This window comes from Heteronotia binoei, chromosome 5 (genome assembly GCF_032191835.1).
Source record: "Heteronotia binoei isolate CCM8104 ecotype False Entrance Well chromosome 5, APGP_CSIRO_Hbin_v1, whole genome shotgun sequence".
Lineage (NCBI taxonomy): Eukaryota > Metazoa > Chordata > Lepidosauria > Squamata > Gekkonidae > Heteronotia > Heteronotia binoei.
The window spans coordinates 172792101-172808396 of record NC_083227.1 but is presented as its reverse complement, the minus strand read 5'-3'; the positions used below and the strand labels follow the sequence as shown (position 1 = coordinate 172808396).

Here is a 16296-nt window from a genome sequence, read left to right as displayed (position 1 = left end):
AGCTCAAAATAGCATTGGCCTTTTTAGCCACCACATCACACTGCTGACTCATGTTAAATGTATGCTCCACTAAAACCCTTAGATCCTTTTCACACATACTACTTCCAAGACAAGTCTCCCCCATTCTTTAATGATGCATTGGATTTTTTCCTACCTAAATACAGAACTTTACATTTATCCCTGCTAAAATTCATTTTATTTGTTTTAACCCAGGTTTCAACTGGAACCTTATGAGATTTGTACATGTTTAATGTTGCAAGGCTGTACCATTTATTGACCCAACTCACCAGTTCTCATATTAAAAGAGTAAAAGGCTTATTGAGTTTAGCAACAGAGTATGACGCCTTGTGCTGTGAACAATCAGAGCTGGGACTAACGAAAGCAAACACAAAGCCTACAGTTATAGCAAAAAAATGCACACAAAAAGTCACCCACCAACCTAGGGCTAATTCCCAAAGATGGCACTGCATAGAATTATTTCGAGGATCAAGGTCAACAGCCAAGTGTCAGGCTCTGTTCATTTACAACATTGATAAAAGCTGTTACTAACCATAATGATCAATGCCTAGAAACGCTCACTAACATAGAGCCTGGGGTAGCAAGGAGGGAGGGGGGAGAAGTAGAGAGTAGCTTCCCAGGAATATCAAAGGTTGCCAAGGTCCCTTTGAAGTAGACAGTATGTGCCAGATTCTCACCTCCTCTCCAGAGGCACCAAGGACATTGCCTCCGGGAAATGTAACCACCAACGGAAGAGATAAGGGGGGGGGGGGAGCATTGGGAAAATTCTCACATGCAAAAAGCAACCTTTTGTTTTGGGAAATAAGGGGTAGGAAAAATTGCTTTGATATAGAATATTAAATGCCAATGATTCGAGCTGATCTTCATCAGTTCCAATACCTTTCTAGCTGGAGTAACTCTGAAGTATCCAATGAATGCAACTTTGTTTCAAATACTAAGTCTACTTACTTGTGAGCTTCAATGAACCCCCGCCTGACACCAAGTTCTCCTTATGGGTTACCAAGCAACATAAGTTCCAGTTTGGTCTCATTTTAGTTTCCTCCCTAGTCCACCTGCACATTTCTTAACAATTACATAGTTATGTCTGTTACCAGGCTATGTCAAAGTGAAAGAACTCCAAGTTCCAAAGCATAATCAGCAAATACTATGAATCAGGATGTCTACAGGATATCATGTTACAGAATGACAAGTTACAGAAATAGCATATCAGATCCATCCTGACAAATGTAAACAAAAATTTACGGTGAGCCATAAAGGGTTGTTGGAATATCAGATAATCATGAGATATACCAAAAGACTAAATATGAGTAAATGAGACAATGCTGTGGTGCCCTTAAAGGTTGTATAAAAAGGGGATTTCCACATGAGCAGTTTTTCTCACATCTGAATACAAAGTTAAGCCTAAGAACATAAGAGAAGCCATGTTGGATCAGGCCAATAGCCCCTCTAGTCCAACACTCTGTATCACACAGTAGCCAATACACACACACACACACACACACACACTGTGGCTAATAGCCACTTATGGACCTCTGCTCCATATTTTTATCCAATCCCCTCTTAAAGCTGGCTATGCTGGTAGCCACCACCACTTCCTGTGGCAGTGAATTCCACATGTTAATCACCCTTTGGGTGAAGAAGTACTTCCTTTTATCTGTTTTAACCTGACTGCTCAGCAATTTCATTGAATGCCCATGAGTTCTTGTATTGTGAGAAAGGAAGAAAAGGACTTCTTTCTCTACTTTCTCCATCCCATGCATAATCTTGTAAACCTCTATCATGTCACCCTGCAGTTGATGTTTCTCCAAGCTAAAGAGCCCCAAGTGTTTTAACCTTTCTTCATAGGGAAAGTGTTCCAAACCTTTAATCATTCTAGTTGCCCCTTTCTGCACTTTTTCCAATTTTATAATATCCTTTTTGAGGTGCAGTGACCAGAATTGCACACAGTATTCCAAATGAGATTGCACCATCGATTTATACAGGAGCATTATGATACTGGCTGATTTGTTTTCAATTCTGTAATGTACTGAGTGACGAGATGGTTTGAAGGCAACATGCTTTATTCGGTAGTACATTACAAGAGAGGGAACACACGGGCCAGGTCCTGCTTATATACATTTCCCGGAACTGCCCCCCAATCTGACCAGTCCAATCCTGGCCAGTCAAACTTCCCGCCACAGATCTTGATGGGCGAGGCGTCTAGCAAGCTACATCCAGGGACCCATGGGTTTCCCTGGGTTGCCTCTGTAGCGATCGCCATGCGGTGCATTAGCTTATGTTTCAAGACATAACAAATTCCCAGCATGGCGTTGGCCCTTTTTATTGCAATCGCACACTGTCTTGACATTTTCAGTGAGTTATCTACCACGACCCCAAGATCTCTCTCTTGGTCAGTCTCTGCCAGTTCACAACCCATCAACTTGTATTTGTAGCTGGGAATCTTGGCCCAATGTGCATTACTTTGCACTTGGCCACATTGAACCTCATCTGCCACGTTGATGCCCACTCACCCAGCCTCAACAGATTCCATTGGAGTGCCTGACAATCCTCTCTGGTTCTCACCATCCTGAACAATTTAGTGTCATCTGCAAACTTGACCACTTCACTGCTTACTCCCAACTCCAGATCATTAATGCCTACCAAACTTCTATAAAAATGTGAATTTTAACAGGAATAAATGTAAAGTTCTGCATTTAGGTAGGAAAAATCCAATGCATCATTATAGGATGGGAGAGACTTGGCTTGGCAATAGTATGTGCAAAAAGGATCTAAGGGTCTTAGTGGACCATACACTGAATATGAGTCAGCAGTGTGATGCAGTAGCTAAAAAGACAAATTCAGTTTTGGGGTGTATCAACAGAAGTATAGCGTCCAGATCACGTGAAGTGATAGTATTGCTTTGCTCTGCTTTGGTTAGACCTCACCTAGAATATTTTGTCCAGTTTTGGCCACCACAATTTAAGAAGGATATAGACAAGCTGGAACATGTGCAGAGGAGAGCAATGAAGATGGTGAGGGGTTTGGAGACCAAGTCCTATCAGGAAACTTTGAAAGAGCTGAGTATATATAGGATGATGCAGAATTGTTTTCTGTTGCGCCAGAAGGTCAGAGCAGAACCAACAAATCAAAAGAGTTTCCAGATAAACATTAGGAAGAATTTCCTCAGTGGAACAGGCTTCCTCAGGAGGAGGTCGGCTCTCCTTCCTTGGTTGTTTTTAAACAGAGGCTAGATGGCCACCTGACAGCAATGCTGATTCTGTGATCAGGCAGATCATGAGGGCAGGAAAGGTTGCATCAGTGCCTAGTTATTGTGGCCCCTTCTTACACACCCTGGGGTCAGTCAGAAAACTTTTCTCCAGACCAGATTGGCAAGGGATCCTGGAGGTTTTTGCCATCTTCTGGGCATGGAGCAGGGGTCACTGGGGATGTATGTGCACATAGGAAGTATTTGTGAATTTCCTGCATTGTGCAAAGGGTTGGACTAGAAGACCCTGGAGGTCCCTTCCAACTCTATGACTCTATGATACTATGAAATTTTGCACCCCATATATCTGATCACCCCATAAGAAAGTGCTTGCTTGCTTCCATTAAAAGTCTTTTGTGAATATGTTCCTGGTATTGTAACTAACTACCATTTTCTCATATTCATTAAATGCCTTACCATTTTTTTTAAAAGAATGCCTTTCAATAATATAGTGCCCAGTCATGCTTTTACAGGGAAGAGGGGTTTACATAGGCAACTGAGAATTATATGCTTTGAAACTTGAAATGAATTACAGATTAGGACAAAGAGGCAGGTCTGATCCAAAGGATTTGCTTTCACCAGAACCTGCATGTGCTGAATTTGCTTTGTTTTAGGTTGTTGGTGTTTGCCTCTCCTTGTCTCAGTGCTCCTCTTTATAAGACAGTGTGGTAAAGTACTACTTTGAGGCTGGGGGTAACCAGCTACCATAATAAAACTGCAAACAAGTTAATACTTCTTCCATCCCCTGCAGACCTATCCAAGCAGAGAATAGCCTACACTGCACATTACTAAAAGCCCAGAGCCAAACACACATTAATTAACAGACAATATAAAGATATTGGAAGTACAGAACCAACAAACATGCGGATTGTGAGATTACTGCATTTGAGTGGAATTAGAAGTGAGAATACTGCTTGCTTGGCATTCTCCACAGAAAGATAGCAAAGACAGAAAATAAAACAGCTTCTTATCCCTTTGTGAACTTCTCTGTCTCAAATTCTTTTTGAAACCCTCGGGGAAAGGGGTATAAAAGCAACCCTCTGAGCAACAGGCAACAAAAGTTCCACTTCATTCTCCCCAAAAGACCAAAAGACCTTTTCCTTTTGAGGACATGTAAAACTGCCCCTGTCCCATTGCAGGCCTGAGTCTTGGCTAAGTATTATAGATGCGCCAATAGAACATGAATTAAGTCCTCAGCACTGAAAACTGCAGAGTGACACACAGCCAGCTGACACCCAGAGTGCAGCCAAACCTTTTTATTGTCCTCCTCCTCACTACATTTACAGTTTTAGTTAGGCTTCTATGGTAACCAAGCCAAGTTCTGCAAAGCTCCTCCCTGTTTAATCAGAAATCTTTATAATTTTGGCAATGAAAAAGTCAGGTTAATACACAAAAGTACTATAGCTGCCAAATTGGAGAGCTTTCCTGAAAATGTAATTGGCTCCCACAGTCTTTTAGTTTGAAGCCAGATATACATAAAACTTGTCATTACAATTGAAGACATACATTTTTCATTGCAGTTTTGCATGCCATAATCGCTCACCCCTTCTGGCCAATCCGAGTTACTCGGATATGTTCACCATACTTGGCTTTTATCCACTTAATGCCCTGGAGCTGGGGGTCAACCATGAGTGGCCAGCGTTCACAGTTAGTTAGGATGGTAGCATTTTCAGTAGACATGCGATCAGCTGGTAGCCCTTCATTCTGCCAAGCTGCTATGTCAGCATCATCAGTCAGCATCACCAGAGGGTCTAGAGAAGGAGTCACAGGTATGGCAACCTAGGACAGCAAGACAGAGACAATTTGCGAACACCTCCACATCCCATACATAGACAAACTGAATTTCTGAAATCATTTTGATTCTTTAACAGTATGGCATTACTGTCAAGAGTGGCTCTTGCCATTATGTATGGTTTTGCCTGTTTGACCTGTAGTAACCTTATGTCTTGCTTTTGCCTGCTATCTTGCTGTGTAACATGCATAAGTATCTTCTGCCCAAGTACCAGACAGACCAAGGTCAATTGTCTAGTTCTCAGTGATATGATTGTACCTGGATACAGGGGGTGTTGGGTATGAACTTTGGGGGGAGGGACTTGACAAATTGCAAAAACTCCTCATCACCCTGACCCCTGCTCATCCTCTGCTGCAATATCAGATGAAGAGAACACACCAGGGAAGGGTACTCAAACAGACCATCCAGAGAAACAAGAGGAAAATCTGAAAGACATCGCATTATGAGACTCTCACTTCATCACAACACAGTGGGAGAGCTGAAGCACAGAGGCCTGGGATGGCTGCCAACGGCATCCCCAGGGCCCAGAGACCTTGTTCCTTGGGAATGAAGGGAGATTATCGTGCCTGGGAAATAGCAAGTTGGAGCATGAGATGGGGGCAAAAGGTTGCTACCTAGCAGCCACCTGAGATGCAGGTCGCACTAGGGAAGCCAAGCTGTTCATAATGCGCAAGGAGATGCACGTGCAGAACGCATATACAAGTTGATGGGTTGTGAACTGGCAGAGAATGACCAAGAGAGAGATCTTGGGGTCGTGGTAGATAATGCACTGAAAATGTCAAGACAATGTGCGATTGCAATAAAAAAGGCCAATGCCATGCTGGGAATTATTAGGAAGGGAAATGAAAACAAATCTCTCTCTCTCGGCTTAGCTTCGCGAACGAAGATTTAAGAAGGGTGCAGCAGTCCACGTCTGCTGCAGGCTCGCTGGTGGCTGACAAGACCAATGCGGGACAGGCAGATCCGGCCACAGTGGCTGCAGGGAAAAGTCTGATTTGGGGTTGGTGCTGTAGCAGTGCGATTCTTCCTCAATCTCCTTTTATCCTCAAGACCAGCTGTGCGTGCATTCTCAAAGGAAGAGACAGCCTGGTGGATGGTGTGCCTCCATGCTTTGCGATCTGAGGCTAGGTCAGACCACTGGTGATGGTTGATGCGACAGGCGCCAGGAGATTTCTTCAAGGAGTCCTTGTACCTCTTTTTTGGTGCCCCTCTATTTCAATGGCCGGTGGAGAGTTCGCCATACAGGGCAATGTTGGGAAGGCGGTGGTTTTCCATCCTAGAAATATGCCCTGCCCAGAGCAGCTGCGTCTTCAACAGCAGTGCCTCAATGCTTGAGGACTTCAGTGTTGGTCACAAAGTCACTCCAGTGGATGCTGAGGATGGTGCAAAGGCAGCGCTGATGAAAGCGCTCAAGGAGTCGCAGGTGATGACGGTATAAAACCCACGATTCGGAGCCGTAAATGAGGGTTGTCATCACAACCGCTTTGTAAACATTGATCTTTGTGCCTTTTTTCAGATGCTTGTTGCTCCACACCCTTTTGTGCAGTCGGCCAAATGCATGGTTTGCCTTTGCCAGCCTGTTGTCAATCTCCTTGTCGATCTTGGCATCTGAGGAGATGATGCACCCCAGGTAGCTAAACTGCTGGACTGTCTTCAGAACTGATTCACCCACAGTGATGCAGGGAGGGTGATAGTCTTCCTGGGGGGCAGGCTGGTGGAGAACTTCTGTCTTCTTCAGACTAACTTCTAGGCCGAATAGCTTGGCAGCCTCTGCAAAGCAGGACGTCATATGCTGCAGAGCTGATACCGAGTGGGAGACGAGTGTGGAATCATCAGCAAACAGTAGCTCTCGGATGAGTTTTTCCATTGTCTTGGAGTGGGCCTTTAGTCGTCTCAGGTTGAACAGGCTGCCATTGGTGCGATAGTGGATGTAGACACCATCTTCATCCTCTAGATCTACTGCAGCTCTTTGAAGCATCATGCTAAAGAAGATCGTAAAGAGAGTTGGCACGAGAACGCAGCCTTGCTTTACACCTGTGCCTATTGGGAAGGGCTCCAAAAGGTCGTTGCAGTGTCTGACTTGTCCTCACTGGCCTTCATGTAGCTGGATGATCATGCTGAGGAACCTTGGAGGACATCCTAAACATTCCAAGATTTGCCACAGGCCTTTCCTGCTAACGGTATCGAAAGCTTTGGTAAGGTCGACAAAAGTCACATATAGACCCTTGTTCTGTTTCCTGCATTTCTCTTGGAGCTGCCTGAGAACAAATACCATGTCGGTGGTGCTCCTGTTAGCTCTGAAGCCAGACTGGCTCTCTGGGAGGAGTTCTTCTGCAATGGTGGGGACCAGTCTGTTCAGGAGTATTCTAGCAAGGATTTTGCCTGCGATGGAGAGCAAGATTATTCCCCGGTAGTTGGAGCAGTCTGACTTTTCCCCTCTGTTCTTGTGTAGGGTGATGATGATTGCATCGCGAAAGTCCTATGGTAGTTTGGCTTGTTCCCAACAGGTAACAAGTACTTTGTGAAGTGTGCTATGTAGTACTGTGCCCCCATGCTTCCAGATCTCTGGTGGGATTCCATCAACTCCCACTGCCTTGCCACTTTTCAGTTGCTTGATGGCTTTAACAGTCTCTTCTAGGGTGGGGATCTCATCCAACTCTGTTTTCACTGGTTGAAGTGGGGTGAGGAGGATCGCTGAATCTTGAACTACGCGGTTGGCACTGAAGAGAACCTGAAAATACTCCGACCACCAGTTCAGTATGGATGCCTTGTCTGTGAGGAGCACTTGGCCATCTGCACTACGCAAGGGACTCTGAGCCTGATATGATGGGCCATATACTGCCTTCAGGGCTTCGTAGAACCCTCTTAAATCACCAGTGTCTGCACACAGCTGGGTTCTCTCTGCAAGCTTGGTCCACCACTCGTTCTGAATGTCTCGAAGCTTGCGCTGGAGGTTGCTACATGCAGTGCGAAAGGTTGCTTTTTCCCCAGGGCTAAGCAAGATATGCTTGGTAGGCAGATCTCTTTTTCGCCAGTAATTCTTGGATCTCTTGATTGTTCTCATCAAACCAGTCCATGTTCTTCCTTGTGGAGAACCCGAGGACTTCTTCAGAGGTCTGCAAGATGGTAGTTTTTAGGTGTTCCCAGAGTGCTTCTGGAGAAGGGTCTGTAGGGCAACTGGGGTCTTCAATTCTTGACTGGAGTTTTGCCTGGAAGGCGGTTTTAACTTTGGCTGACTGGAGGCTGCCAACCTGAAACTTCCTCCGAGGGATACCTCCTCTCCTGGGTGTGGGTTTAAAGTGAAGACGGAGATTACAGCGTACAAGACGATGATCCGTATGACATTCTGCACTGGGCATTACTCGGGTGTGTAAGACATCTCGAAGGTCTCTCTGGCGCACCAGAATGTAGTCGATAAGGTGCCAATGCTTGGACCGTGGGTGCATCCAGGTTGTTTTTAGGCTGTTCTTCTGCTGGAAGATAGTGTTGGTGATTGTGAGCTGGTGCTCCATGCAGAATTCTAGCAGGAGGCGTCTGTTGTCATTGCAGTTTCCAATGCCGTGTTTGCCAAGTACTCCTTTCCAGGCTTCTGAGTCTTTACCTACTCTGGCATTGAAGTCGCCAAGGATGAACACCTTGTCCTCTGTAGGGGTCTTCCGTACGAGGTTGCGTAGATCAGCATAGAACTTGTTCTTTTCTGCAGGATCTGCTTGAACGGTTGGGGCATACACACTGAAGAGTGTTGCATGCCGCTTGTTTTGAAGTGGGAGGCGCATGGACATGATGCGATCTGAGTGACCTGTTGGCAGGTTTTCGAGTTTGGAGGCAATGGGGGTCCTGACCATGAAGCCAACGCCAGAAAGGCGGCTCTCAGCCTTTGGCTTACCTGACCAGCACCGTGTTCTTGAAGACTACCTTCCTCAGGGAAACGGACCTCACTGAGAGCTGCTATGTCGATATGCAACCTGAGAAGTTCGTGGGCAACTAGAGCAGAGCGTCGTTCAGGGCGACCACTGTCTACTGTGTCAAGCATGGTTCTGATGTTCCAACACGCAAGCTTTAGTCTTTGCACACTTTGGGAGGCAGGTGCATGCCTTTTCTTTGTTGTTGTTTTTTGACCGCAAGTAAGGATGCCGTTGACCGCAGCTAGCCAACTGGGGGGGGAGACGAGCTTTGTTTAGGCCACCTTTTCTAGGCCCCTCTCCGTGTGAAGGAAGCAGTGCTGTCCCTAGATAAGGCTGCTTGGTCATTCAGGGTGCTGCCGAAAAATGCTTTCGTCTCCGGGTCAGCATCAGGCGACCAATACCCTGAACCGCCTACGTGCAGAATCGGGACTGTGGCTTCCAGTGGCACCTTCCACCTGCCATTTCGCCCCTTGCCCATCGCTGCAGGACTTGGTGTGTTGTGGGTTGTGGATGTGGATAGGCCCTTCAGGCCTGCGCAGAGGAATTTTTAGGTGAAGCGCAGTGCACGCGGTACTGGCTCCACCCTTTCACCTGGGGGTCATCTGCCATGGCCCAGTAAGCCGGGATGCCGGCAGCGAGTCAGCCAGTATCATAATGCTCCTGTATAAATCGATGGTGCGGTCTCATTTGGAATACTGTGTACAATTCTGGTCACCGCACCTCAAAAAGGATATTATAGCATTGGAAAAAGTGCAGAAAAGGGCAACTAGAATGATTAAAGCACCTTAATTTGTAGTGGTTTTAATTAATTCATTTATCTAATGTGTTTTAACTGTATTTTATTGTATAATTGTATTTATTATAATCATGGTACACTCCATGTCTTGTGAGCCGCCCTGAGCCTGCCTCAGCGGGGAGGGCGGGATATAAATAAAAGTTTATTATCATTATTATTAAAGGTTTGGAACGCTTTCCCTATGAAGAAAGGTTAAAAAAGCTTGGGGCTCTTTAGCTTGGAGAAACATCGACTGCGGGGTGACATGATAGAGGTTTACAAGATTATGCATGGGATGGAGAAAGTAGAGAAAGAAGTCCTTTTCTCCCTTTCTCACAATACAAGAACTCGTGGGCATTCAATGAAATTGCTGAGCAGTCAGGTTAAAATGGATAAAAGGAAATACTTCTTCACCCAAAGGGTGATTAACATGTGGAAATGTTTTTATAGATATATTTTTAATATGTTTGCTAATGTTTTTAAACTGTTGTTAGCTGCCCTGAGCCTGTCAGGGGAGGGCAGGATATAAATCTGATAAATAAAATAATAAATAAGTAGTCCATCTCAGCCATTTCCAGTATTTTCTCCATCAAGTCTGATCTTGTGGGGGTTTCTTGAAGTTTCCATTTCCGCGCCAGAAGAACCCTAGCTGCTGTATTAATATGAACTATTAAGTGTCTCATCTCTTTCGTATATTCACTAAGATATATATTCAATAAAAATAGTTCTGGTTTATATTGGATCTGCGCTTTTAAAATTTTCTGCAATAGTTCACGCACCATCTTCCAATAGTCTTTCACCACTTCACAGGTCCACCACATATGGTAAAATGACCCAGAATGTTTAGTACATTTCCAACACTTATTAGACATGTTAGAATACATTTTGGAAAGTTTTTGTGAAGTGACATACCATCTATAAAACATCTTGTACAAATTTTCCTTAAAAGCTACCGACTTAGTTAATTTAATATTAAGTTTCCATAACATCTCCCATTCATCTAACATGATATTATGACCCACATTCTTAGCCCATTGGACCATACAGTCTTTTACAGTCTCATCTTGCATCTTCATCTGTAGTAGATATGAATATCGTTTAGAAATCAGTTTTTCTTGAGGACCCAAGAAAATATTATCAAATGGGTATTGTTCCATATTAAAGTCTACTATCTTGTCTTTGGCATGTCTAGATTCTACTTGTATTCTCAACCACCAACTTATTTTAATATCCATATCTGTAGCACTGATTTGGTTTCATAAGATTTTGGGGGTGTGAATGCTTCCACTGGAGACACCCATCTTGGAATTTTTTGATAAATTCTCAGTTTTAACCAAGTCCATGTGTGATACAAAGATTTCCGGAACCAGTGATTTTTGAAATAGGAATGCCCTTCTAGTCTTTGGTACCATAAACACGCATGCCAATCCAAGGTGAGATCATGGCCCTCTAACAATAACTGTCTTCTTTCATTCAATAACGCCCAGTCTCTTACCCAGGAAAGCACCAAAGCTCTGTAATACAATTGCCAATCCGGAAGGCCCAAGCCCACTCTTGTTTTAGAATCCTGTAACGTCTTTAATTTGATTCTTGTTTTTTTCTTTTGCCAAATATATTCAGAGACCATTTTATTCAATGAAGTGGATCCAGTACTCAATTGGTAGCCAGTGCAATTGGCGCAGCACCAGCTGAATACTTGCCCATAAAGGCAATGCAGTTAAAAGCCGTGTTGCTGCATTGTGCACCAACTGGAGTTTCTGGATCAGCCCCAAGGGCAAACCTGTGTAGAATGAGTTATGGTAATCCATCCTGGAAGTGACTGTTGCATGGATCACTAAATCCTGGGGGAATAGGTAGGGTGCCAGCTGTCTGACTTGCCAGAGATGATAGAAGGTAGATCGAGCAACTGCTGTGACTTGGGCCTCCATAGTAAGTGAGGCATCCAGAATCACTCCCAGACTCTTCACCATCTGAGCCAGCACAAGAGATGCTCCCTCCAGGGTTGGGAGTCAGGGGTCTGACTCCAATCCCCCTCGGTTCAGGTACAGGACCCGCATCTTAGCTGGATTAAGCTTCAGCCAGCTTTGTCACAACCATCCAGCCACAGCTTCTAGAGCCCTAGTTGGATGATCTGGGGCAGAATCTGATTGACCATCCATCAACAGATAGAGCTGGGTGTCATGCACATATTGGTGACAACCCAGTCCAAACCCTTGAGCAACCTGGGCAAGGGGGCGCATATAGATGTTTAAAGTCATTGGCAAGATAATAGCTCCTTGGGGTACACCACATTCAAGTGGGTGACACATGGAGGTCTGCTTGGAGGAGACACATGGAGGAGAGCCAGTTTGGTGTAGTGGTTAAGTATGCGGACTCTTATCTGGGAGAACCGGGTTTGATTCCCCACTCCTCCACTTGCACCTGCTAGCATGGCCTTAGGTCAGCCATAGCTCTGGCAGAGGTTGTCCTTGAAAGGGCAGCTGCTGTGAGAGCCCTCTCCAGCCCCACCCACCTCACAGGGTGTCTGTTGTGGGGGAGGAAGGTAAAGGAGATTGTGAGCCACTCTGAGACTCTTCGGAGTGGAGGGCGGGATATAAATCCAATATCTTCTTCTTCTTCTTCTTCTGCTTGCCAAGCACCACCCTTTGTCCCCGTCCCCGGAGAAAGGAGGAAAACCATTGTAAGGTCACCCCCCCTCGAACTCTGGTGATGGCGAGGAGGTGGGTCATAAGGTAGTATAGCCGCCCTGAGCCTGCCTAGGCGGGGAGGGCGGGATATAAATAAAATTTTATTAATATTATTTATCAACCATGTCAAATACTGCTGACAGATTGAGAAGTATCAGTAGTGCTGACCCGCCTTGAACCAGGTGCTGTCTTAGGTTGTCTGTGAGAGTGACTAGGACAGTCTCCGTCCCATGGTCCGGGCAAAAGCTGGACTGGAATGGGTCCAAGGTGGATGTCTCATCCAGGAAAATCTGTAACTGCTTTACCACCACTTTCTCAATTACCTTACCCAGAAATGGTAAATTCGAAACTGGGTGTCAAGCACCAATATTTCCCAAGTGCCAGTATTTCCCAAACTGGAGAGCCAGTTTGGTGTAGTGGTTAAGTGTGCGGACTCTTATCTGGGAGCACCAGGCTTGATTCCCCACTCCTCCATTTGCACCTGCTAGCATGGCCTTGGGTCAGCCATAGCTCTGGCAGAGGTGGTCCTTGAAAGGGCAGCTGCTGTGAGAGCTTTCTCAGCCCCACCCACCTCACAGGGTGTCTGTTGTGGGGGAGGAAGGTAAAGGAGATTGTGAGCTGCTCTGAGACTCTTTGGAGTGGAGGGCGCGATATAAATCCAATATCATCTTCTTCATCTTCTTCAATAACCAAGTCCTTTGTTTGAATCAAAAGTAGGTTTATTGTTAGAAACTCAGGAGCTTTGCCAAGGGCACAAGCCTTGGGAGTAATGGGGTACAAACAGTTACACAGTTGCTATATAGGATGTAATCAAAGGTTACACTACAGATGCATACTTGAGTCATGGGTTCAGAGGCTACTAAGCAACTATCTATTTTATTACTAAGGAATCTTAGGCTATTGGAAACATCAAACCTTCTCACACTCCTTCGTGAAGAGATAAGAATTGTCTGTGTGAAACCGGGAGGGGGGAGGCGACTTGGAGGTACCAGCGGCCAGCCTCTAGCATAAACATCCCAGGGCCAGATGTTTTCTCTACGTGCCCTCTGGGCTGTAAATAATGGGGGAGAGCTGAAGAGCTGATGACCTGCTCTCTACATAGTAAAATGTAGTCCAGAAACGAGCACGCTTGACATACTGTCCCCCCCCCCCCAAGCTCCCCTTCTGGGCTTTGAAGGATATTTAGCATAGAATTGTTTAATTAATGCGGGGCTCTTACATTTGAACCCATTCATCCTGTGCTGTTAAGAAATGTTTCCACCTAATCAGAAAGTACAATACATCCCGCTTCAGTTTAGCATCTAGGATTTCTTTTACTTCATGGTGATTCTGATCTCCCACCAGGATAGGAACTGGAGCTTTTGGTCTAGGGTGCCAGGGCGTTGCTCCAGGGTCTTTTTGAAGTAATAATACTTTTTATTTATATCCTGCCCTCCCCGCCGAAGCAGGCTCAGGGCGGCTCACAACATATTAGTTCAATACAATACAATAAAATCATATAATTCAATAAATACTACATTATAAAACCATTGTTTAAATCAACATTCCAATTAAAATTAACATTTATGGTGCTAAATTTCAGGTTTTTAATAAATTGATGGCGGAATACAACAGCAACGAATTTATCATTAACTCAGCATTCAGCGAAGGCCATCTTAAAAAGAGTAATCTTGCAGGCCCTGTGGAATTGCTCAAGACTCCGCAGGGCCCGAACTTCGTCCGGAAGTTGATTCCACAGGTGTGGAGCTGCAATAGAGAAGGCCTGTTCCCTTGTGTTCTTCAATTTGGCCTCCCTCGGCCCAGGGATGTTCAGCTGGTTCTTTCCCACTGACCTCAGTGCTCTCTGGGGTTCGTATGGAGAGAGACGGTCTCTCAGGTAGGGAAGCCCTCGACCACATAGGGCTTTAAAGGTAATAACCAGCACTTTTTACCGAACCCGGTATGCAACCGGCAGCCACTGCAGCCCGCGCAGCCCCGGCTGTATGTGCTCCCACTTCAGGAGCCCTAACAATAGCCTAGCTGCTGCGTTCTGCACCAGCTGCAGCTTCCAGGTTTGGCACAAAGACAGCCCCATGTAGAGGGTATTACAGTAATCCAGTCTTGAGGTGACCATTGCATGGATCACTGTTGCTAGGTTCTGGCGCTCGAGGAAGTGGGCCAACTGCCTCGCCTGTCTAAGATGAAAAAACACGGACTTGGCAGTGGCCGCTATCTGGGCCTCCATTGACAATGAAGGCTCCAGTAGAACCCCCAAGCTCTTGACCCGGTGTGCCGCTTTCAGTGACACACTGTCAAAAACTGGGAGAGGAATTTCTCCTCCCTGAGCACCACAACCCAAGCAAAGGACCTCTGTCTTTGTTGGATTCAGCTTCAATCCACTCAGCCTGAGCCAACCTGACACGGCTTGCAGCACCAGTAAGCTGCAATGAAAGACTGGGTGTATCTTACTAAACAATTTTGGCAATTCTAGTTCCACAGTCACTTTATCGTACATGTTTTATATGAAACGATCTCAAAAACTTGTAGGCCAGTTTTTTAGAAGTTTGTGGTAATGGTAAGTTCTTGGTGGACAGAAATACCATATCTCCCACTTCAAAATCCCAAGCAGGCGAGTGACGCTTGTCATAATGTTTTTTGTATGTCTCTTTAGCCAATTCTAAATTTTCCTGGATGTTACCCCAAGCTTTCCCCAATTTTCCCCTCCATTGTTCAAAGGTGGATGGGTTTTTTGCTGTCAGTCCTCCCGGCAATTGGGGAAAGGGCTTCGCTTCATAGCCATTCACCACCAGGAAGGGGGAAGACTTGGCGGAGCTGTGCATGTTGTTATTATAACCATATTCCGCAAAAGGGAGCGACTCTGCCCAATTCAACTGCTGATAGTTCACAAAGCACCTTAAATATTGCTCTAGCAATACGTTCACCCTCTCAGTCTGTCCGTCTGTCTGAGGGTGATACGCGGAGCTCAGTCCCTGCTCAATTCCGGTTAATTTACAGAACTCCCGCCAGAAGTTGACAACGAACTGTACTCCTTTGTCACTAATTAATTTATCTGGAAAAGAACATAATTTCACCACGTGTTGAAAGAATAATTGAGCTAGTTTCATAGCCAGGGGTATCTGGGAGCATGGGATAAAGTGCACTTGTTTAGAAAAGGTGTCCACTACTACAAGAATTATGGTTTTTCCCTGGGAAGGAGGGAGTTCCATGATAAAGTCCAGTGACACCACCGACCAAGGTCGGGCTGCTGTCTCCAATGGTTGTAATAATTCCAGCTGTTTTCCCCCTCGCCTTTTAGCCATTAGAAAAATTGGGCAAGAAGCCACATACTCAGATATGTCCCTTTTCATAAATGGCCACCAAAATTGTCTATTCACTAGGTGCAGGGTCTTGACATACCTAAAATGCTCGGCTATCTTGCAATCATGGCAGGATTGCAGTACTTCTTTTCTGAGGCTCTCTGGTACGTAAAGTTTATTGTCCTTATACCAAAAGCCTCCCTCCCCTCTTTTCGCCCCCTCCAGTTTTGCTTCTCCTTCCTTTTCTGCCTCTTTACTCAGTTTCTCCCCCCCATTGCTCTTCGGTCTCTTCATGCTTTGACTGTGTGCGGGTGGTCACAGCTCCCCCCAAGTGGCTGGGGGAGATTAATGTATCAATCACATCCTCTCTTTGGTTGTTGTGCTGGGGGAGGCGTGATAAAGTGTCTGCTAAAAAGTTCTTAGACCCCGTATGTGTTTTAACTTGAAATCGAATTTGGTGAAGAACCCCGCTTCTCAGTTAGTTTCCGATGCCCTGTTAGGGCTTCCAAATTTTTATGGCCTGTCCGTATCTCAAACGGGACCCTCGCTACTTCGAGCCAAGATCTTTATGTCTTTAAT

General features: G+C 45.4%; 1 protein-coding gene across 1 annotated transcript in view; it reads right to left on the bottom strand.

Moving 5' to 3' along the window:
* DNAH9 (dynein axonemal heavy chain 9) overlaps nucleotides 1-16296 on the bottom strand; it is a 636923-nt gene that overhangs the window by 219770 nt on the left and 400857 nt on the right. The window contains exon 54 of the mRNA XM_060238867.1: nucleotides 4806-5041. Coding sequence (XP_060094850.1) covers nucleotides 4806-5041 — 236 coding nt within the window. The remainder of the gene's footprint in view (nucleotides 1-4805; nucleotides 5042-16296) is intronic.